General features: G+C 39.5%; 1 protein-coding gene across 3 annotated transcripts in view; it reads left to right on the top strand.

Annotated features, from left to right (window-relative positions):
* UNC79 (unc-79 subunit of NALCN channel complex) overlaps positions 1–24,112 on the top strand; it is a 240,162-nt gene that overhangs the window by 3,528 nt on the left and 212,522 nt on the right. For 2 of the 3 annotated variants that reach the window (XM_027767091.1, XM_027767090.1), the window contains exons 2-4: positions 2,596–2,900; positions 6,497–6,671; positions 15,659–15,748. In XM_027767091.1, the coding sequence (XP_027622892.1) occupies positions 6,584–6,671; positions 15,659–15,748 (178 nt within the window). In that variant the 5' untranslated portion in view covers positions 2,596–2,900; positions 6,497–6,583. Of the gene's footprint in view, positions 1–2,595; positions 2,901–6,496; positions 6,672–15,658; positions 15,749–24,112 lie in introns of those variants that run through there. The other variant, XM_014582903.2, reaches the window with a different exon arrangement.

The raw sequence follows: 24,112 nt of genomic DNA, 5'->3' as shown, positions 1-24,112 counted from the left end.
AAAGAGTTTCAGATGGGGAAAAATGGTTTTGTCATTCCCAAATTAGACAATTTGGTTGGGGAAATAAATTTATTATTATTTTTTTCTGAATAAACTTCACAAAACATCATAAAATCACAATGCATTGTACATTTATTCATGAGCCCTTCTTAAGTTTTACCACAAATGAAAACATTTCCTTACATTGAGACATGAATGGTATTTTAAAACTGGTTTCATGGAATACTCATTTTCAGCCATTTTTTTTCTCAACCTCACCTAAGGATTAAATCTAAAATCAGTAAGAGAGAACTTTTACTGTTTCAACTCTGACATTCTTCCCTCCCTGCATGTATGAAGCTGTTGTTGTTATCATTTGGGAATCCCACATATACAGGAAGGGAAAAATATCAAAGGCAGTGTCTCTAAAGCAGATTCGACTAGTGTTTGTTAAATTTTATCAAACTTTGGAAAAATACTAATGCATACTTAAGAAAATAATGTGTGATATTTCCCCCACCAAGGAGAAGTTTGATCAGAGCATTTTAAAGGATAGCATTAATTTATGGTATTCAGCTGTTTTTGTCTGCAAGGCGAAGTGCTGTGCTTATGCCACTTCTGTAAGATTCACATCTTGTAATTTTAAAAAGATGCTGGTAATAGGCTAATTTAAGGCTGAAGTTTGGGAAATACTGTATTTTGATTAATATCCATTGTGATTCTAAAGGAATTTTTAGTGGGGAAGAGTCCTGAAGGATTAAAACAGATTTTTGGTTACTGGGCTTATCAAGAATAATATTTAAAGATGGTACTCTTAGGAGTAATTGAGTTATATGAGAAAAGTATAAAGTCTGATGGAAAATTTGATGGTATTTATAATAAACATAGGCAGACAGGGGTAACTGGAATGGATATTATCCCATTGTAGTTTAAGCTTATAAAGTAAAATACATTACACACAAAAAAAGGTAAACTAATCCCTCTAAAAGTAAAAACAAAAATCACACCAAATCTTAAGTCATTTATTGCAAAGAAGTATTACATAAGTATTCTGAAATGATTTTTATTATTATCAATTGTTTTTCCCGGGACATTGGGTAACAGAAGACAAAGGAAATCGAGGTAAATTAGGCACATGGAAAATAAAAAGCATGTAGTCATTTTTCTTACATTTTCTTAACATATTTTTCACTAAGAGCAAATAAAAATAGATGTAAACTCGATATAGCAAGCATGCTTGACACTAACCAAATCTTCACATCACTGTAAAATTGTAATTGCAATATTATTAACTAAGAACTTGGTAATGTTTGATGCAGATAGACTAAGTATAAAACAAGCTTATTTTTATGTAATGAAACATTTATAAACTGTTATCTATTTCGACTAACATTTAAGTGTACTATATAAAAGCACTTTGTAAGTGCAACTGATGTCATCATTATAAGGTACAACTATTGTCTTTAATAATAAATAGCATAACCTAATTTTAAAAACCTCAACATTTAGCTAAGCAGTAATTTCTTCTATTTGAAATGAACAGCTTTTCTGCTCTCTTGCTTTTACTAAAAGGTTTTTACTTTAAAATTAAGGCTAAAAGAAAACCAATTTATTTTTAGAATTTATTTTTATTCCCATTAAAATTTTTTAACTTTCTAAATTATCTTTCCTTTAGTTTTTAGTGAGTTTTGTTGAATAATAACGTAAGTAGCAGTAGTGTTATATGAGACCTTATTGTATGATGTATAGCTATGACAGATACTGCTTGCTTAGTCTTTAGAATTTCGAAGGTAACTATTTAATAAGCCACTGTTTGTATTCATAAAATAAAATGTTTCCTCCCCAACATGCAAAATTTAAAAAACACACATAAATAACCATTATCATTATAGTTCACAAACATACGCTATGGACCATCTACTATATATTATTTTATAGCTTTTCCAATGTAGTTTAGCTAACATTTTAGAAATATGTATTATTTCTAAATTCATATGCCTGTTTAAACTTCATTATCTCAAATGATACTGACAGAATGTCATGAAACAGTATCATAATATACATATAGACATTATTTTGATGCAATAAACATGTGATTTTTAAGACTTTCTTAATAAACACACATGTTTATTCTTTGCTAAAACATGTTTCTGCAAGTGCCATACCTATATTTTGCAGGTTTCTATTAGCCTGATTAAGACAGTCTTGCTGAAAACTTCTTTGCTTTGGAAAGCTCCTTGTTCTTAGAAATAAAAGCCCTGACTCATTAGACAAAGCCGTTGCTTTTCCTTCTAGGAAACCTCTCCTTCACCAAATTGATAAACTGTAAAACATGGGTTTGGCACTGAAACATGCATTTTTATATTTTTGCTCCTTACTAGCCAGATAACACATGAGATGCAAAGAAGCTTCCACAAAGTAAACCTTGTGTTATTGGTATCTTTGAGCACGAAGCTATGTGGCCAGTACTAGATTGGTGGACTCTGCTGGTGTGGCAATTGCATCTTATGTGGGATGTATCTGGTGTTTTATTATTTGTTTTAGAGTGTCATTTCAATGTAATGTGCTGTTCTTTGTGTCTTTGTTGTCTCTTTTTTTTCTTTGTCCCCCCAACAGCATTTTGTCCCGCACAGGGAAGAAGGAAAACCAAGATGCCTCCAATTTGACAGTGCCCATGACCATGTGTCTTTTTCCTGTGCCATTCCCACTCACCCCATCTCTAAGACCGCAGGTCAGTTCCATCAACCCTACTGTTACTCGCTCCCTCCTTTACAGCGTCCTGCGAGATGCTCCCTCAGAACGCGGCCCGCAAAGTCGTGATGCTCAGTTGTCAGACTACCCCTCTTTGGACTACCAAGGCCTCTACGTGACTTTGGTGACTCTCCTGGATCTAGTTCCTTTACTACAGCATGGCCAACACGGTGAGCATTTAATCAAAGCCTTTGGAAATGTACATGTGCTATTTATGATTATGTATGATGCTGAGCAAAGTGCTTAGAGACGGTTGTTACTGTAATAAATAGCTTGAAAGGGCTTTGTGTGGCTGAAGCTTTTCTCACACTGAAACTGAGTTATGGTGTTTCCGTATTCTATTATTTCACCCTGTTTTACTGCCAGCGGGATGTTGTCCGCCTGGACTTGTATTGGGGAAAAACGAGCTGGAGAAAGGAGGGAGGATATCACAAGAAATGCTGTTTTTTCTCCTGCTCGGCATGGGGACTCCTTTTGAATTTAGGATTTTGGAGCTGAGAGTGTAAAGTTTGCTCCTAGACAATGTAAAGACATGGAGCTTGAAGAACAGGCTCTCATCCACTGAATGATTTGGTAATTTTTTTTTATTCCCCCAAATCACGGAAATTTTCTGGGGCCCTTTTTTCCTGTCTTTAAAGGAGATTACATAAGAAGAAATCTCTAAGAACGCTTTCAAATTTAACTAACGATTGATAATTATTACAAAATGTACCAGAATGTTGGTGCAGCATGAGATGGCATGTGTTGGAGACAGTATCGAACACAGTATGAGTAGTGCTTTTAACGCTTGCCCTTTTCTGTGATGTGGTCTTTACTCAGTTTCATTATTTTGCTTGCTTACCAAATTCTTCTAACCCATGAAAAGGAATACAGTAATATCTATTGTTTATCCAATGTATATGTGGGGACTTTAAAATGTTAGTGGGAAGATGAAATTAAAGTATGAGTTTATTTTGGTTCAAATTAAAAAAAACTCCATGCCTAATTTTTTCATAATGTGGGTTTTCATGAACTTTTTGAAGACCTCTGACATTTGAAAGAATCAAATGGGAAAATCAGACAGTAAGAAAAGGGATTTTTGCAGAAAATGCACTTTGTAGCACTAATTGTTTTAACTTCAAAGCACTGATAATTTGGTCTCTAGAGGCATGATAACAAAGTTTCACTGTACAGAAAAATTGGGATTTGGGGAAATGAATGGGTGGTGGGGGGTTATTTTACCTTTACGTTATGGGTAACTCTCCTAAGAGTATGCTTAATGGTTTATTTAGTGTGATGTGTTCCTAACTTTTAAAAGGCTACATTTATCAGAATGATGAAATACTGATTGTTGAGTTTGTTCTTCTTACATTTACAATTCTGTATTATAGTGAATATGAAAACATAGAAATTTGTCAAGTCGCTAATTGTGTACTGCTGTAATTGTCCTAAGCCTAGCTACTTTCACTGTTCCCCTCTCACAGCTGAGCAGTTAAATGAGATGAATCTAAGCCTAAGACTGGCAGAGCTTATGATGGTGGTCAGTGGCTCTCTGGGCCAGTTCTGAATTCACTGTGGACCTCGCTGGTCTTGGGATGGTGCCCTGGGCTAGAGCAACTGTCCTTTAGTTTCAAAGCCCTTTGATTAAGATAAAGACATTCAGTTTGGCAAATCACAATCTCTATAATGGCAATTAATGTATGAATTGTGACAATTTCAGGGGAGATGACAACATTTTGCTCTGATACTCACAGCTGTATTGTGACTTTACTCTTGTTTGTTCTCTATTTATTCTGTGCTAGTTCTGCCATAATGAAGCTTAGAAGATAGAAATAGAACTCAGTAGCCCTTCCTAGTGAATAGTTAGAGAAATAGCCCAGCACTGTTCCTTCTAGTGCCATCTGAACGACGTCAGAATCATCGAGGTGGCTTGGAATATGGAACTCTGGGTCCCATCCTGGGACTTGTGAATAAGCATCACTAAGGGTGGGTCTCGAGGATCTGAATTTTTAGCAAGCTTCTGTGGGCACTGCTTTTGCTCACTGGGTTTAAGAACTGCTGTGCCTCGGCTACAGGCTCTGTCCTCACATGGGTCCAGGGCTGGAAAGGGAAGAGCACTGGTTACAGTTCAGGGGCTCTTGGGCAATCACTTTCTCCAGGCCTTTTCCGGAGATGAAAAATACTCCAGCTGGGCTCTCAGGCCCTTATCCATGTGAATGTCCTGTAGTTAGGTTAAAAGTCTCTGTGAAAGCAGCTGGGGTGTTTTTTGTGCACAGCCTCCGTTAATTGTTAGTAAAACACCCGTGAAGGTTCCATTTCATTGACTTGTACCCAAGGTTGACTGCTCCTGGCTCCCAGTGTGCATTGTGGCCACATCCTTTCTGTTATCAGCTCATGTGCCTGTTGAGATGCGTACTGATTCTAATGATGATCGGGGTAACACTAGGAGTGAAAATGGTATCAAGAAGGCAAATCTGCTGCAAAACAGAGTCTAATACATTTATATGATAATAAATAAGAAAATGACCAGTCTTCATTTTAGTGTCTTGGCTGGTGGTCTGTATTTTCCAGAGATCCGGAAATATTGAGATGTACATACAGCATAATGAGATTTGGTTTACATGATTCAAAAGCTAAATAGTTGTGTGTTTTCTTTCTTTTTCTTTTTTTTGAATGTCCTCTATTTTTACTCGTTATGCAGGTAATCATAATAGTAACTCTTAATATTAATAATAATGGCTAATATTGGTGGACCCACAGTATGTGCTGCACTAAGCACTTCACATTTCTCTTATTTAAAACCTCCTAATGATCCTTCTAATGAGGTGAGGTAGGTATTATGACAATCCCTGTTTAAAAACATTGAGAGCAAGATGATCACGAGGTGGCCCTTCCTTCGATGACAGTTGATGACAAATGCACAGGGTCACACAGCAGCAGCTTGCAGCTTCCTTCCTTTGGTGCCTGCTGAATGCTCCGCTCTGCTGGAGATCGCAATTCCCTCATTGCCCTCCAGGTGGAAGACCACTGTGGTTTGGTTGATGGAGCAGCATTAACCTGGATTTTTATTTTTTCCTAGTCCCGCCCTTGACTTTTCTAAAATCTTTATCAGGCAGACAACCCAACATCTTTGTGTCTCCATTATATTGTATACAATGTACTGGAGGTAAGAATGCTGGACAGATTTTAGGATTCATTTTCACATGGAATTTAGGAGATCAGGGAGTCATAGGAGAACCATGTATTATGGAAGATTAAAAAAGTGTTGAGGAAAAGCACATGTAATAGGTACTTATATTTCTTAACATTTTTATTCATCAGACCAAATACTATGTACACAGGGTCCAATACTAAGCAGTGTGTTTCAGAACTCTCCATAGGAAGGGAGCAGTAGCTGCTTGACTACATATAACCACCTTATTGAAACGTAAAATGCAGGGGGTAGCAGGTGGAGTGGTGGTTTAGGTGGTGGTTTAGGTGCTGGACTCCCACGGGGCCAATCGAGATTTGAATCACAGACCTGGTGGCTAGAAAATCATGCCAGTCATGCGTGTATGCATGCCCAAAATCCCAAGAAGAGAATGGAGGAGAAGGGATTGCAGTGTAGCCATCGCCCCCTGGGGCAGTGCTTTCTCACTTTCCCTCTCTCTCCCTGTCTCTCTCTGGCGTGCGCATGCACCCTGTAGCAAAACCAAAAAACAAAACCAGAAAAACTTCAAATGTAAAATTAGCATATCTTCTTAATGGCAAACTATTCAGTGACTGATGACTCACTTTTGTTTTTTAGATCTTGGACAGTCGATATTTTATACAACTACATGTTTGCTACCCTTTCTCAACGATGATATTCTGAGCACTTTGCCCTACACTTACGATGATATCAACGTTAGCTACCTTTCCTCCATTTCTGCACAAGGATATTATTGAATATCTTAGCACATCTTTTCTACCAATGGCTATCTGTAAGTTCACAGTTACCTCATACTAGATTATCTTTATGTGTCGTACAAATGGAAATTGCTTTTGCTGTTACAGGCTCTAGATTTTCAAGATTATAATGCAATCATTTGCTATATACATGCGCTGTGATTTAAATCCAGTCATTTCAGCATGGATATTATGGTCGAAAATCAAAGAAATGGAAGACAATTGTACTTCAGAATTGTGTTATCCGTATAGTCTGATCTTATAAATCAGGAAAAAAGGACATTTCAAGGGACAACTCATGTTTCTTACATAGAAATGACAGTTATCTCTGCCCTCCAGAAGAAAGTGGAGGGACTGCTGCCTCAGATGCAGAGATTCTTGTCTTTTGCATCTGAAAGGCTGTAGGTTGTGATAGAAAGTCAGGAGGCATTGGTTTTGGTCCCAGCTCTGTTGCTAACTTGCTGTGTGATGTTGAACAGCTCACGGAGTTGAAACCTCATCTAGAGAATGATGATCGCATCGGCTTTCCCTTGCAGGGGATAATAAAGTGAGTCAAGATTTATGAAAACACTTTGAATAAAGCTAAAGCCTGCAACTCATGTGCAAGGAACAGTTATAAAGGGAACTGATTTGAATTCTATTTCACCTAAAAAAAAATTGACAGAGGGTGGTGTGTGTGTTAGTGAGGGATAGAGGGAGAGAGAGGGAGAGAGAGAGAGGGAGAGAGAGGGAGAGGGAGAGAGAGGGAGAGAGAGGGAGAAAGAGAATGTCCTTCTCTCGTACAGGGGCATGGTCACACCTCAATCCCTTCTCCATTCAGTTGAGATTTCGGGTGTGCATACATGTGCATCCAGCATATTTTTCAAGCTGCTAAAGCCAGGATTTGAACCACAGTCAGCCATGGGAGATCTGCTTTCCTTAATGTCTAAGCTGTAGGACCCACCCCTATTTCACTTTTATAGACTTAATTCTGTAGGCTCTTTACATATGAGAGCAAAGAAAAGCTGTGTTGTAGTTTTTGTGATTAAAATCCTTATGAAGTATTATTTTATTTAGGTTTTTGCTATAGGGCACATGTGCTCGATGGAGAGACAGAGAGATACAGAGAGAGGGAGACTGAAAAGTTGCCCCCTGGGGGAATGGCCACATTTCAATCCTTTCTCCTCCAGGGATTTTGGGCATGCATGCACATGTGCCCAGCGTGATTTGCAAGCTACTGGGCCTGGGACTTAGACTGTGGTCAGCCATATGGGAGTCCAGTGCCTTAACCACCATGCCACCTACTGGCCCCCTGTGAAGTATTCTTTAAAGAAGCAGATTATGGGCCAGGCCATGGTGGTTCATCCTGCTAAGATGCTGTGCTCTGCAGGCTAGGACCACATGGGAGGTCCAGATCCAGTTTCTGGCTTGACCTAGAGACTTGGTGGAGTGGTGTGTGTGCCTGTAATCCCTATGTCTTGGGAGGCTGAGGCAGGAGGAGCTCACGATCCTGAACAACATAGTGAGACCCTGTCTGAAAAAGAGCCGTGTGTGGCAGAGTGTGTCTGTAGTCCCAGCTGGGAGGCTGAGGTGGGAGGATCGCAATAGTGAGATCCTGTGAAAAAGGAAAGAAAAGGGTTATGGATTCATCTATGTTTCAGTGGATAATCTGAAAAGATTGCTGAAGTCAAACAGATCTAGATTCAAATCACACTCCTTCACCATCCACTAGCTGTGTGACCTTAGGCACGTTACTTAAACTTTCTATTTCTTACCTGTAAAATGAGAATAATAATAGCAGCTGTCTTATGGAGCTGTTGTGGTAATGAAACTGAGTATCCCAGAATATTGGTGAAGTGCTAGCACAATGCCTGGTGTGCAGTGTGTTAGTTTACTTCTCTCCTTCCCTCAATGCTCATCCCGTGAAATATCTTTATTGGTTACATTCAACTCATACCAATCACTGTTCACCATTTCGATTTTAATGAACTTATGAGCTTATTAAAGTTGTTGCTTTGTAATAACAATTGATAAACACATTCCCCCATCCCCCTTTTTAAGGAGATTTTTGCTATTGTGTGTGTATGCTCGCTAGACAGAGACAGAGAAACAGAAAGCAAGAAATCAACCCACGGGGGAATGGCCATACTGCAATTCCCTCTCCTTCAGTCTCCTCTTGGGATTTTGGGCATGCATGCACTCATGCATGGTGTGAGTTTTAAGCTAGCAGGTCTGGGACTCGGATTGCAGTTGGCTACATGGGAATCCAACGTAACCATTACAGCATCTTCTGATCCCAACACATTCAGTTTGGGGCTACATTTACTTACTTTGCAATTTTAATTCTAGCTATGGATTGTTTTTTTTTTTTTTTTTTTTTTGAGAGGTTTTTGGTATAGGGCACGTGTGCTCGCCAGAGAGACAGAGAGACACAGAGAGACAGAAAGCGAGAAATCACCCACCCGGGGGGATGGCCACGCCGCAGTCACTTCTTCTCCATTCTCCTCCTGAGATCTTGGGCACGCACACACACGTGCCCGGCATGAGTTTAAGCCACCAGGTCCAGGACTTAAACCGCGGTCGACTACATGGGAGTTTAGCGACATAGCCATTACACTAACTGCTGGTCCCTAGCTATGGAATTTTAATTTTCATGTCTTTCAGCAAAGAGGCTGACTTCTGCCCAAGTTATACAGTGATTCAAAGTAATTAGCAGATTGATCATACCATTTAAATAATAGAATATTTAATCATATTCTATTTTGCTTCTGTGTCACCTTATGGACAAGTACTTGTTTATGAATAGAGTCTTAGAATTGTCTAGTCATATTTTTAAAATAAGTAAATATTAAGTGTTAAACTTAAGCATATAAATTCTTATTTTTATTTTGAAGAACAGCAAGTAATACTATATCTTCCTAATAATCTAATTTACTGTGTCTCAACTTCTTGGAATAAATTAATAGTTTGGGGAGAGGCATTGAATAATCTCTGATGTTATGCTTAAGTTTGATCAAATATTATGACAGCTACAATTTGTTTTTTCATAGTTGATTATTAATTACTACTTAATTAGAAACCCAGACCCTAATGCATGGCTTGTAGGCATCCTGACTTATATAATGTGTGAACCTTGGCAACTAACGTATTACAAAATCTGTCTTTATTATTGGAGTAAGTTGATGTTCACTTATAGTTATGAATATGTCATTTCATGTCCCTGGGACTCCATTTCCTTTTTCAAATATAAAGGAGGGTTTTGGAAAACATTGTTCGCTCTCTAAGATTATTTCAGGCTTAAAAATTGTAGGTTAAGTAATGTCATTTTTATATTGTGTAAAAAGAACACACCTTCTTCTAACCTATTGTTGATCTGGTCCATGAGCTTGTTTTGCACTCCTTCTAGTCCTTGGTTTTGACTTAACATTTTTGGTCACTATTCCTATGGCTCAATAGTAACCAATCTTTGTCTTCTTTAAATCTTGGAAAATAGATTGTCATACCAACCTCTACAGCCACAATCTACTACACAGTTTTGGTGTTTATTTTGTACTTGTTCCTTCACGAGGTAGGCTGGAAGGTGTAGACCCAAAGATACCACACAAGGGCTCTAGTTGCAGATTCATCAGGTTAAAATGGAGAATGTGTGTCTGTTTTTTTGTATCCACGTTGCCTCTATTTCTGGTAGTTGTTTCAGCGTTTAGAAATTCTGACTATACCAAGACAGGAGCATTCAACTTCTTCAAGAATATTTTTATTTCAGGACAGGTTAGGGTGGAGGATGTGGCATTTTCTGAGTACTCCGTAAAGTATTTAAGACAAAAAAGCTTTTATTTCTTTAGTGTGGTGTTCTTCAGGTCAAATAGAAAACACAGCTTTTTAGATATTAAATGATTATGTTATTAAGGACCTAGAAGATGAAGTTCTGAGCTTTAAAGTGGATCTAATGAGGTATTGCAGCTCCTTCAGATTAAGAGGCCTGCAGGTGTATCAGATATGACCTTCATGCCATCTTTGTCCACCAACCATGTGCTGTACTTTTATTTTTAAATAACTCCTTTTGAGGTTTGCAGGGCAACCTTTAATTTATTTGTTATAAAACTTTCTTTTGACATAACCCTTTTAACTCTTTCCATAAATAAAATATACTTCTGCCTATTCTAAATGTGTGCAATATGCTTTGTTTATGAAAAATGTATCAAAGAAGTTACTAAGAATTGAAAAAGTCATTTGCATGTCACCATGGAAACCTTTCTATTTTATAATAGAGGATCTGTGATTTATAGACCAAATTGAAATAGGGATGTTTCGAAGATGATGCTTTGATAGAGAAGAGGAAAAACAGATTCCAAATGCACATTAATTAATGTAGGCTATGTTATTTTTTAAATTTAAATTTTAATTTTTTGAGGGATTTTTGCTGTGGGGTGCATGCACTCTCCAGAGAGAAAGAGAGACAGAGAGTGAGAATTCACCCCTCAAGGGGATGGACACCACAATCTCTTCTCCTCCATTCTCCTCTTGGGATTTCAGGCTCTTGTACAGGCGTCCGGTGTGAATTTCAAGCCACTAGGTCCAAGACTTGAATCACAGTCGGCCATATGGGAGTCCAGTGACATAACCATTCTACCATCTGCTGGTTTCTAAGGCTATGTTATTTTTAAAATGATAATAAAACTGAATAATGATATTAGTCCAAAATGCTTCTTGTGTATCCTGGCCTGTGCAGTCTCATTTAGTTTCTTTTTCCAATTTAAATTTCCTCAAAAAGTCACTTTCCCTCAGAAAAAATAAAGATTCCTTCAGCAGTCACTTGATTTCATTGAATATGTGATTCTAGACCTTTGGCCTTGTATCTTTTTCGCTCTGTTGCTACTATGGAGGATATGTTTCTGTAACTTCCAGAGACTAACAATATTTAGGAAAAAAGATGAGCAAAAACCCAATACAGGGCAACAGACGGTACAAATCGGATTTTTAATTTAGCTTAATTTTAAATTTAAATAGCCACATGTGGTGAGTGGTCCCATATTGGATAACACAGCACTAGCCTCTAAGAGCTAGAAGGACAAAGGCTTCTCTATATTCTTTACCACTGTGTATCCCCAGGGCCTAGAACAACACCTGAGGTCCTGAAAAAAATACTCATTGAATAAGTGACTAGAGCATTCACTATGAAGCCGCATTAACTTGGACTGTAGTCCTAATAATTAGGTTGGTGCTCTCAGGCAAATAATCTGATCTCTCTTTTATAAACTAGTTTTTCCTATGTCATGCTTACTTTTTTGGGGGTGACCATTTTGTGGGAGCTGTACATGATAGTCCATAAGGAACTACAGAATGTGGGAAGGTAGCGATACCGTTCATAGTGGTGCTGAGAGGATAGGGATGGGATGGAAAACGTTTTCTTTTTTAAAAATTTGCTAGAGACAGCTGCACTCATTGGAGAGAGACAGAGAGAAGAGAGAGAGAGGGAAGATGAGTAAGCAGCCCCTATGGGGAATGGTCAGGGAGCAATTCCTTCTGTTTCATTTCTCCTTTTGGATTGTGGGTGTGCACGCATACGCACCCACTGTATTTTTCAAGCCTCTGAGTCTAGGTCTTGAACCACAGAGCAGGCCAAGTGGGATCCTCCTGCCTTAACCACTATGCAACCAGCTAGCCCAGCACTGAAAACTTTTAATTGTATATCCTGGGGGCCAGCAGGTGGCGTGGTGGTTAACTGGATTCCCACATGGCCGACCACAGTTCAAGTCCCGGACCTGATAGCTTGCTTGCTTGTTTTCCCTTTCTCCCTCTCTCTCTCTGTTCAAATTAAATAACAACAACAACAACAACAAATGGAATTAAATAAGTAAATAATTCTTTTAAAAAATTATATATCCTAAGCACAATATTATGTCAAATTTTCTTATTTTGATTAATTACCTTCTCCTTTCTGTTGTTTTGGCTCCTTACACTCTCCTAGGGACAAGCTGCACATCTGTTGACATCATGCCGTTTTAACAAGATTCAATAAATGTTGTGTGCCTGTGCATGTTTATTAAATTAGAACTGCAGAGATTTTATTCAGCCTGTTAGAAGCCTAAGAAATTGCAAGGCACCGTCTGTTTATATAACCGCTGGAGCCAATTTCCTAGGGCTGGAGCCAGGGGAACACTTTCAGTTTTATGCTGGCCCTACTTGAGGAGAGCATGGCTTTGGAGGGCTAGCAGGGACATCCAAAGGTTGCTTAGCCATCTGGGCCATTCTCCAAATAGACTTCACCTAAATCATCCAAGGTATTTGGGCATCTTGCCCATTTTCAAAGGTCTCCAGGCACAGTGACTCTCAGCCTCCCTTAATAGTAGTTTTCGTTGTTGAGAAATGCTTATTATTAAAAAGTTTGAGATGAATTTAAGTGAAGGTGAAAACACTTGTCCCCCCAAGGAATGGATGTATATATCCTTTTATTCTCGAATATGTATGAGACTAGACGTTCTTTCATTTTTTATTTTTTAACAAAGGGCACAGAGTAATACAGTTCTTCCTCCCAGCCCTAGACACCTTACTGGGGATATCCTTCCTTCTTTTAAATCCAAATTGCCAGAGGGCGCACATGCTTGCCAGAGAGAACCAGAGAGCCAGAGAGCCAGAGAGAACAGAGAGATAGAGCGAGCGGGAGAGGGAGAACACACTGCCCCAGTGGGATGTGGTCATGCTGCAATCCTTTCTCCTGCATCTCTCCGTCCTGTCAGGATTTTAGGTATGCACACACGTGTGTCCAGCATGTCTTCAAGCTTCCAGGGCCAGGACTTGAACCATGGTCAGCCTGTGGTATCAGACTCCCGTAACTGCCAGACTTTAGGGCTGGCCACCCTTCTTATTTCTCATCCTTATAATAATACTTCTCAAAGAGGTCCAAGGCCAGCTTGCATTTAGAATCACATTATGTGCATATTAATTAAACATGTAGTTTCCTGTTTTCCAAATGAAGTTAGAATCTCTAGTCAAGAGTCTTCAAGAAGCTGGATTTGAATACGCTTCCTAGCTAACATTTGAGAACAACCACATTCTGTTCTTTAGAGTTTGGCTTAAACATTTTTCCTTGGTTAATCGTATTTGATTAGTCAACATTGCCCTGGGTGAGCAGTGAACTGACCTCCACGTCTTTATCTGATTATTAGTACTTACTTAAACGTTGTATAGCCACACGGATTTATATTCCTGAATTATCACCTTCTGAGTGGGCTAGCAGCAGCCCAGCTCCAAGTGGTTAATAAAAGCAAACTTAGGTAAATGAAAATTAATTATAGATTTATTTTATTTGTTTTTGTGAAGTTGTTGATGTAACGGCCACTGTTCATTCTTATGATACCCTCAGTCCTTCGTGTAAGGAAAAGATAGAATCATGTTCAATTTTCTTCATTTTCACTTTATTTTATGACAGCTCTTTAATAGTGGTTCTATTATACACGTGTTTACTGTAAGTTGTCTTATCCTTTCTGGATGTACGTGAGATATGGTCCCCACATAATGTAGTTTCATATGAAGTAAAATAAAGCAGAATTGAGATTATCTGCCATTTTTTTAGAGTTTTTTTTTGCCATGGTGTATGTTCTCACCAGAGAGCGAGACAGAGACAGCAAAAGGGAAAGTAAGAAATTATCCCCTGGGGACGATGGCCATGCTGTAATCTCTTCTCTATTCTCCTCCTGGGGTCTTGGGCACCCACACACACATGTGCCTGGTATGAGTTTCAGGTCACTGAGTCTGTGACTCCAATAGTGGTTGGCCATGCAGGAGTCCAATGATGTAACCATTACGTCATCTGTTGGCCCCGTGGTTATCTGCTCTTTGGTGGTTGTCCATCAATAGTCTGAATTGTGTGTAAAAAATCGAGGGTGGACTTTTCTAGGAGTTTAAACTCTCTGTACATTATTCTGTTCAAGCTTACCAGTTTGCCACACAAGCCCAAGTATAAGGAGAGATTTCTCCTCCTCCTGCAGTTATACCTAAGGAAAAAAGGAATTAATTTTATACTTGAGAACTAATAAAGTTTTTCCTTTTATGGACTTCTCAATTACTGGTGATTGGGATAATTAAGTAATCTTTGGAGACAACATATAACTTCCCCAAATGGCTTCCACATTCTAGTCCTGAATATTTAAACAGGATTACCTGATAAACTCTGTCAAACAAGAGAGACAAAAAAATTAATAAGGTGTTTGATGCCATTGTAAACAAGCCACTTTAAAGATGTCTTAAAAGCAGTATGTAAGTGGAGATCAGGAGAATACAGCAATAACATGGAGTTTGAAGAAACCAACTTGCTTTGTGATTGAGTACTGTTGGCATGGGATAAAATGACCTGCAACAGCATTATTCAGAAATTCACAAAGTGCTGTCTTCCAGACAACTCAGATGGATATGAAGATGGTAAGCTATAGAAGCTATAAAAGTGGATCTCATGGTAATGAAGACATTATTGATGAAGTTAACATGGGAAGGTTTGAATAAAATTGTTTAATGATATGTGAGAGTTGAAAATAATTTTTACATTAATAAATATATTAGTTCTTATAATACACAATTTGTATAAGTAGCTATTTTAGTAAGTACAAATGATAAACTATTATTTTCATCTGTATTTCTAAAAGTTAATACAATTCAACTTGGGATTAAAGACTTTTTATTTTTACTTTCTTATTGGTATAACCTGCCATGTGTCTTTGCTTTTGGACATTTGGGGGATTCTGCTTTTTCTTTCTAGATATAAACAACTTGCGAGTAGAGATTACAGCTAAGTAGAGCTCTGATAAAGTCATCCCATCTCATTCTGGCAGTGTTCCGTCTTATGGATTCTTACTAAATGTTTGCTTTGGATGCTACAACTTTATCGGTTGTATGACAGGACACATTTGTTGGTTTTATTTGTGCCCAACCTCCATTGGCTTGTTTGAAACCTTTTTTTTTTTTTTTTAAAGTTCTTAGCTCTCATACTCTATGCAGATTAACTATATATAGATTGAATTGTGTCTAATCAAAACATTTTTGCTTTCAGTGGGCTCAAGGAGAGAAGGTGTTCCCGCTCATGTTAATCTCTCTGCATCATCCATGCTAATGATTGCAATGCAGTACACATCAAATCCAGGTAAGCAGACGTCTGAGAGACTTGACTAATTCCAAAACCAGTAATTAAACAAGACATCAAATAAGCAGCTAGAAGTCTCTCATGAGCACTTCTCTTGGTGGAATAGACAGTTGGAGGTGTCAGAAAAAAAGACTTGAATTGAAATAAACTTTTTTTCCCCCTTTTGCTGTTAACAGTGAACTTGCTGGCTAGTGATATTTCTAAAATGTTTTAGGACACAGTTTTAGAACATTGAATGGAAATTGATTAAAAATATATATATATAAACTATATATAACTATATGTATGTATACATATATACGTATACATATGTGTGTGTGTGCATGTGTGTATATATGTATATATAGTTAAGTATAAAATCACCTACAATTCTAACAACTAAAGATATTTACTATTAATATTTTGGTAAATTTGTTATTCTAATGCTATGCAAATGTCTTTGAGCATAAACCTTTTAGTACATTTCTGTTTACTTTCTTAGAACAGATTAATAAAGAAAGATCAACAGGTTAAATGGCTTGAAAATATTTCTTTCCTTTTTTGAAAATATTTCTTTCTCTTTTTTTATTTGTCAGGAAGGTATGCACTCACCAGAGAAAGACAGAGAAATGGGGAAAAAAAAAAAAACGCCCTAATGGGGCATGGTCATGCTGCAGCCCCTTTCTCCCATTCCTACACCCTGTCAGGATTTTACATGCATGCACACGTGCCTGGTGTGTTTCTCAAGCTGCTGGGGCTGGGATTCAGACTGCGTAGTCAGCCAGGTGGGATCTGGCTCCCTTCACCACCAGGTCATGAGCTGGCCCTTGAAAAATTTTCAACGTTTCCACTAGTGTTACATGAAAGTATTTGTTTCACTATGGCCTGTCGTTGACTACTATAAAATTTTTTGTGTTGTATAGATGGATAATACCACATTTTGGTTTGTATTTCTTTAGTTACTAGTGTTGTTGGACAGGTTTTCATATGACTTACTCCATTGGATTTTCATTAATCAGTATAACTACAGATGAACTTCTGGAAAGTAAATGAATAAAGAGATTGACTTTTGGGAGTCAAATGCTGAGATATGTACTCAGTTTTAATTTTCATTTAATGTTATTTGGGAAGTGAACACATTTGGTGATAGTTTTTTTAAAAAATGATTTTTTAATTTAATTCCATTTGTTGTAATTATTTTAAAATTTGGCCAGAGAGAGACAGAAAGGGAAAGGTAGAAAGCAAGCCACCAGGTCCGGGACTTGAAATACAATTGGCCATGTGGGAGTTCAGTGCCTTAACCACCACGCCACCTGCCCGCCCTGCTGAAGCAACTGAGGAGTGAGGTATCAGGGTGTAGGAACTGAGCCTATAGGGTGAGGCGGTGCCAGGTGCCGTGCTCTAACTCTCACAAGTATTAGCGGCCCCTCCTTTGAAACCATTCTGTGCCTGGAGCCTTAGCCCTCTGGGCCTGTGATGGGAGGGGCAGCTCTGATGCTTACTGAATTGTCTTCTTGGTCTTTCTTCCGTTGTCTTGAATGATAGATAGCTCTTGGTTTCTGTTGAAATGGCTGACTACTATCCTTATTAAACAGTCACTGGGCTACATCCTTAGTCTTTGGCTTTTTTGTCCTTTTAATATAGTCTGAGAATTTTCCAAATCTTTTAGTTATGCTTCCTCTTTGGTGAGCAATTCTGTCTTTAGATTATTTTCCTCTTTCATGGCATTTTACTATAAGCAATCCAAAGAAACCAGACCACTTTTTAAATACTTTTCTAAGAAATTTCCTCTGCCAAATATCTAATTTTATCACTCACAAGTTCTACCTTCTGTAAAATACTAGGACATGAACATGATTCAGCCAAGTACTCTGACACTTTATAAAAAGGATGGCCTTTTCTCCAGTTTCCAGTTATTTATTTCTAACTTCTATCTGAGATTTCATCAAAGTTGCCTTCACTGTCCATGTGTCAACCAACATTCCATTCAGGATCATTTAGGTACTCTCAGTGAAAACCAAGACTTTCTTTATAGCTCTCATCTTTCTGAGCCCTCCTCATAATTTACTTTAAAGATCTATTCATGGCAATGTAGGCATTTTCTAACATATACTTCAAAATTCTTCCAGTCTCTATTACTCAGTTCCAAAGCCACTTTTACATTTTCAGGTATTTGTTACAGCAGTATTCCACTTTTTGGTACCAATATTCTGTCTTAGTTCTTTTGGGATGCTGTAACAAAATACTTTAAGCTGAGTAGCTTATAAGCAATAGTCATCTATTTCTCACAGTTCTGGAGGCTGGGAAGTCCAAAATCAAGGTGCTGGTAAATACAGTGGTGAGGCCCTGCTTCTGGGTTCATAAATGCCCATATTTGCACCATGTCCTCATATGACAGAAATGGTGAGGGAGTTTGCTGGGCACTAGAGAACTAATAGCATTATAACGGAACTAATCCCTTTCAGGAGAGCTCTGTTCTTATGATCTAATTGAGGCCAACTCTGGCTAAGTAGAATAAATAACAGAAGGGATCCATGATGGAACACTGAGAGGGAGAAAAAGACTGTATAACTAATCAACCTACTTTAACCTAATGGAAGTCACATTCCTCCCTGCCTAGTGTCCCTCCAGCCAAAACTAGCATTACATGCCCCTAGGTGAAACAATAATCAGGGACCCCACCAGACCGGACATCTCCTAAGTTTGAAATTTAAAGTGTCACGGGAACCAGCAGTTAGCGTAATGGCTATGTCGCTGGATTCCCATGTAGTCGACCGTGGTTCGCGTCCCGGACCCGGTGGCTTAAAACTCACGCCGGGCGCGTGTGTGTACGTGACCAAGATCCCGAGAGGAGAATGGAGGAGAAGGGATTGCGGTGTGACCATCCCCCCTGGGGGGTGATTTCTCGCTTTCTGTCTCTCTGTCTCTGTCTGGCGAGCGCACGCGCCCTATAGTGAAAATCTCTCCAAAAAAAAAAAAAATTTAAAGTGTCTGGACCTAATGGAAATTATAGGATGGTAAGCTTAAAGGCACAGAAAATAACACCCCAAAATACATGGGAGAATGGCTGGTAGCAGCGTGCCACTGTTAGGGCCAAAGGGCACACACTTTCCATGAGCCTTAATGCTGTAAGAATTCTTATGATCATTGACCACTACTTCTTTGTAAAGGCCTTATGAAAACTCATGTGAGTAGGAGATAGGAACCCTACGAATATAGTTAGGGTATAGGCCCGAAATGGAATCACAAAATGAACAAGTTTTGGGACCAGCAGTTAGCATAATGGCTATGTCGCTGGACTCCCATGTAGTCGACCGTGGTTTGAGCCCTGGACCTGGTGGCTTAAACTCACGCCGGGCGCGTGTCTGTTTGTGCCCAAGATCCCGAGAGGAGAATGGAAGAGAAGGGATTGCGGCATGGCCATCCTCCCTGGGGAGTGATTTCTCGCTTTCTGTCTCTCTGTCTCTCTCTGTCTTTCTGGTGAGCGCATGTGCCCTATAGCTAAAAACCTCTCCAAAAAAAAAAAAAAAAAGCAATGAACAAGTTTTAAGATGCAGACCCAATAGCTCGGCTGTCACTGAACTGTTCACTCACAGAAATAGCTCGCAGTGGTGACTCGATGAGCAGGTCCCATCACATTCCAGGAAGATGGTAATGGTCTTGTATGGCCCAAAGCTTTCAGGCAAAGAGAGTCTCCTGACCTTCATACCTGCTCCAGAATTATGAAAAAATAACTAGACACATCCAACATGTAACCCACCATGAGGGAAGGGCATGGACACGTCGTACCTGGGAACAAGCACAAAGTCCTTCTAGCCCAGATAAAGAACCCCTTTCCTCCGTTCCTCTTTGGCAACCCCTTCAGGACAAGCTCTCTGCTTGGGAATTCTGTTCTTCCTTCCCTGCCTTAAAAAACTCTGCTTGCTTACCTACGTCTGTGCCCCTAATTCTCTGTGAGCTGTGGACAATAACTTGGGTTCTGCTGCAGGTGCTGGGGGTCTGAGCACCCCTGCTCCCCCATATCCCCACATCATAATCATCTGCCAAAGAGTTGACAACCTGATAGTTACCTTAGGGATTAGGATTTAACATAACGAATTTTGAGTGGGCACAAACACTAAGCCTATAACATCATTTAAATAGGATATCCCTTATGATTGTCATCTGAATTTAGTAAAAATGTGTATTTTGGGAAAGTTGTATTTCATTCTCACTTTCTAGTTTAAAAGACCATCAAACGTCATTTATATTGATTATACATTACATTTTGGAAAACAAAATCCCTTCACTTAGAATCTAGTTAATTAAAGTCTTGTCATGTGGCTTTGGTCCTAATTTCCTAGTTGGGAGGTGGTAAAGCAAAGTGGGCAAAATTGTGTGCTTTGTGGTTAGATGTATGTGGATTCACAATCACATCTGACCTTACCTGCAAATTGCTAGTTGGTGTAACCTTAAACAGGTTCTTTTTTTTTTTTTAAGAATGATTTATTATTATTTTTAAATTTGCTATAGGGCATGTGAGCTCATGCACATGTGCGTGAGAGAGAGAGAGGAGAGAGAGAGAGAGAGAGAGAGAGAGAGAGAGAGAGAGAGAAGAGGGAGGAGGAGGAGAGAGAGAGAAAAAGTGAGAAAGCAAGCTGCTAGGTCCAGAACTCAAACCGGTGTCAGTCATGTGGGAGTCTAGCGCCTTAACCACCACCCCACCTTCTGGTTCTGAGCAGGTTCTTAACCTCCCTCAGATCAAGTTTTCTCATCAATAAAATCAGAATAATTCTCCCTGAAGTACTTTAAAACGTTATAATGAGTTAAGTATACGTAAAGTGCTTACTCAGCATGTGACTGGCACATTGTAAATGTTCAATAAAGAGCAATGCTCATCTGTACAATGTACCACTTTCTTTTGGTTGACTGTTTTGCTGGGAAACTAAAATGATCAGATGGAGTTACTGCTGTTATCGCCAAATCTGTTAGCGCCTGTGTTTATTGCAGAATGTTTAGAATCAGGTATTCAATAGTATGAATTGCTTTTGGAGCTCCAGCCTGGTCTCATGGTACAGTAAGTAAGGTGTGATACAGTATCTACTGGGAGTTCTCTGGTACCAGGTGGTAGAACACCCTTCTACTTTGTTTGAATTTTTATTGGGAGAAGCAAGTGACAGCGTGGTTTTCGTAGCTGATTTTATATCCAGGAAAGAGCAGTCATCGCGTAAGTAATGGGCATTCATCGAATAACTTCTACATGCAGGGCTTTGTGTCATCGTGAAAACCACATCTTACATTTTTGTACCATATGGTGCTTGTTATTAAACATATTTCTAATTGGGAAGATCAAGTATATTCACATATATCATTGATAATGTAAAATAGTATGTGAAAAATACCAAATAAATACAATAGACAGGGCTAACTCATTAGACAAAAGAGAGAGCTCTACAGATTGAAACGAACAGAAAAGGCCTCATGATAATTGAGCAAAGTATTGGTCTTAAATATGGACAGAGTTTGGATTGATATGGTAAGTGAGGCATTCTGAGAGGGGAAGCATTTTAAACAAAGGGACTCTCTTAGGTCTGATTCTGGGGCAGTCTGTGCACTCCTCTGGGCAAGGTTCTCATTGCAGACCCTGGAGAATAGCAGACTCTGTGTGAGAGCAAGTGTCCCAGAACATCTGCACTTGAGAACTCATGAGGCTTATGAATGAAATCCCAGTTCTAGAATGACTGTTCGATAAATAATCCCTGAGATCTACTAGGCGCCAGACACTGGGGAAACCATGGTTATCAAAACAGGGCTGACTCCTGTTCTCATCTCATGAAGCTTATCATATGGTTGGGGGTGGATGGGGAGAAGACATTAAATACTTCTAAAATCAAGTGTAAACTTTCACTGTGACAAGTGCTTAGAGTGTGTGTGTGCTATGAAATGTGATGAAAGTGGGTTTTGCTTTCATTGAGGAGGTCAGAGAGGGCTTCTCTGAGGCAGCAAACTTTGGTCCGAGAACTGGAGGGTGAAAGGTATTAACCTGGCTTATAAGGGGTCTGGTTGAGGCAGAAGAATCTCATGTGCAAGGAGGGGGCCTGGCTAGCAGGTGGGACTGAAGAGTCAGTGTAGCTGGAATGCTGAGTGAGTGCTACCTGGTGTGACATGAGATTTAGAGTTCTATGGGCCAGAACATGCAGGATGCTGTGGCCTCTGTTAGAGCATCCAGTGTTTATCCCAAGTTAATGGAAGGGTACTGAAGGGCTTTGAGTGGATGTGCGTGTGTTGCCTTGATTGTGGTTGAGAACAGATTGAAAAGGAACCAGATAGGATATAGATTGACCAATAAGGAGGTGTCTAGGTATGTCAAAGGCAGGTGCATTGAAATCAAGGGAGGTGTATCTATCTGAGAGCTATTAGAAGTAAAGTTGATAGGCCTTAGTGACATATTAGGTGCAGAGGGTTTTCGATCTGGATGCATGGTGGTTCTAATTACTGATAAATGAGGAGCTGAGAGAGGAATATCAGGATTCTGAGGAAAGATCATGAGACCTATTGTGTTCAAGGTGTGTTTGAGCCATGGAAGAGAAGTGGTAGTTAGGTGTTTGTATTATGGCTATGGAGCTCAGAACAGAGCTTTGATCTAGAAGTAATGAACTTTGCACCCCTTCCTAAGGGTCCATGACCTTCTTTAAATTGCTCATAGATGGTTACTGAAATTGTATGTGAGTGTGGGGTTACTTAGGAGTGAGCATTACATGAAAAGTATGGTGGTTCTATGACCAGGCCTTTAGGAACTCCAATAGATAATGGTCCAGTGGAAGAGGAGCTTGCCACGAAGACAGAGATTTTATCTGTGAGGATGTCTGTTTGCCATTTACTTAATAGGAAGCTTGGAGAGAGCTCCACAACTCAGGGGGATGAGATGGTATCTTTGTGTTTTTCTTGGACTTCCCTTCATGCTTGCAAGATGGCCGCCACTGTGGAGGTTATTATATCCTCACACGGTCACTAACAAAAACAGGTAATAGGACGAGTGAGGGTCGTAAGAGAAAGGCCTCCTAGTGTATGTACCTCTTTCCTTTTATCACAGAGAAAAAAATATGTCTCAGAAACTCCTCAGCAGATTGCCTTTTGAGTCCTACTGCATAGAACTGAGTCCTGTGGCCCTCCCTAGCTGTAAGTTGCAAGGGGGTCTGGGAAAGTGTCTTATTTTTGTAGTCTGTGTTTAGGCAGATGGACAAGGATAAAGGATTGCGGCTAGCAATAACTAAGCCTACCACAGAAGATGGGAGAGGGCTGTGTTGTGTCATGAAGTCAAGGGAAGAGAGTGTTTTAAAGGGGAGACTTGAGCAGTGGTACAGAACATTGCTGAAAAGTCAGGTAGGATGCACAATGAAAAATGTCCACTGACTGAATGGCACAGAGGTCACTGGTGACTTAAGCGAGACCTACTTTAGTGTCATGATAGGAATAGAGGGTGTATTAGGGAAGGTATCAAACAGGCATCTGAAGAGGGATCTAAAGAGGGTGGAAATATATTGTTTCCCTAAATGTAGTAGACAGGAAGGAAGCTTGCTGCGATTTCACTTTTTTTTTTTTTTTTTGAGAGGTTTTTGCTATAGGGCGTGTGCACTCGACAGAAAGACAGAGAGAGACAGAAAGACAGAAAGCGAGAAATCACTCCCCAGGAGAGATGGCCATGCCGCAATCCCTTCTCTATTCTCCTCTTGGGATCTTGGGCATTCACGCACACGCTGGCGTGAGTTTAAGCCACTGGGTCCGGGATTCGAACCACGGTCAACTACATGGGAGTCCAGTGACATAGCCATTACACCAACTGCTGGTCCACTGTTATTTCACTTTTAAATATTTTTCTATTAGTACAAGATGGAATGGATGATCAAATGGTATCAAATGGTAAAACACCAATTCTTTTTTTTTTTTTTTTCTGTTTTTGGAGATTTTTTTTTGGCTCTATGGCACATGCGCTCGTCAGACAGAGACAGAAAGCGAGAAATCACCCTGCAGTGGGGATGGCCACGCTGCAATCCCTTCTCCTCCATTCTCTTCTCGGGATCTTGGGAACACATGCACACGCACCCGGCATGAGTTTAAGCCACCAGGTTTGGGACTCGAACCGTGGTCAACTACATGGGAGTCCAGCGACTGCTGGTCCCAACTCCAATTCTTTTTTAAACTATTTTTATTTTTCCAGAGGGCACTTGAGAAGTAAAGGGAAGTGAGAAAACACTCCCTGTGGGGGATGTTCATGCCACAGTCCCTTGTCCATTTCTCCTTTTGGGATTTTTGGGCATGCAAGCATATGTGCCTGGTGTTTTTCAAGCTGCAGGGTCCAGGACTCAAACTAGCAGTTAGCCATGTGAGACTCAGCCTTAACTACCA

This window comes from Tupaia chinensis, unplaced genomic scaffold (assembly GCF_000334495.1).
Source record: "Tupaia chinensis unplaced genomic scaffold, TupChi_1.0 Scaffold143913_1, whole genome shotgun sequence".
NCBI lineage: Eukaryota > Metazoa > Chordata > Mammalia > Scandentia > Tupaiidae > Tupaia > Tupaia belangeri.
Note: the sequence above shows the minus strand (reverse complement) of the source record. Positions and strands in the feature narration are given on the sequence as shown.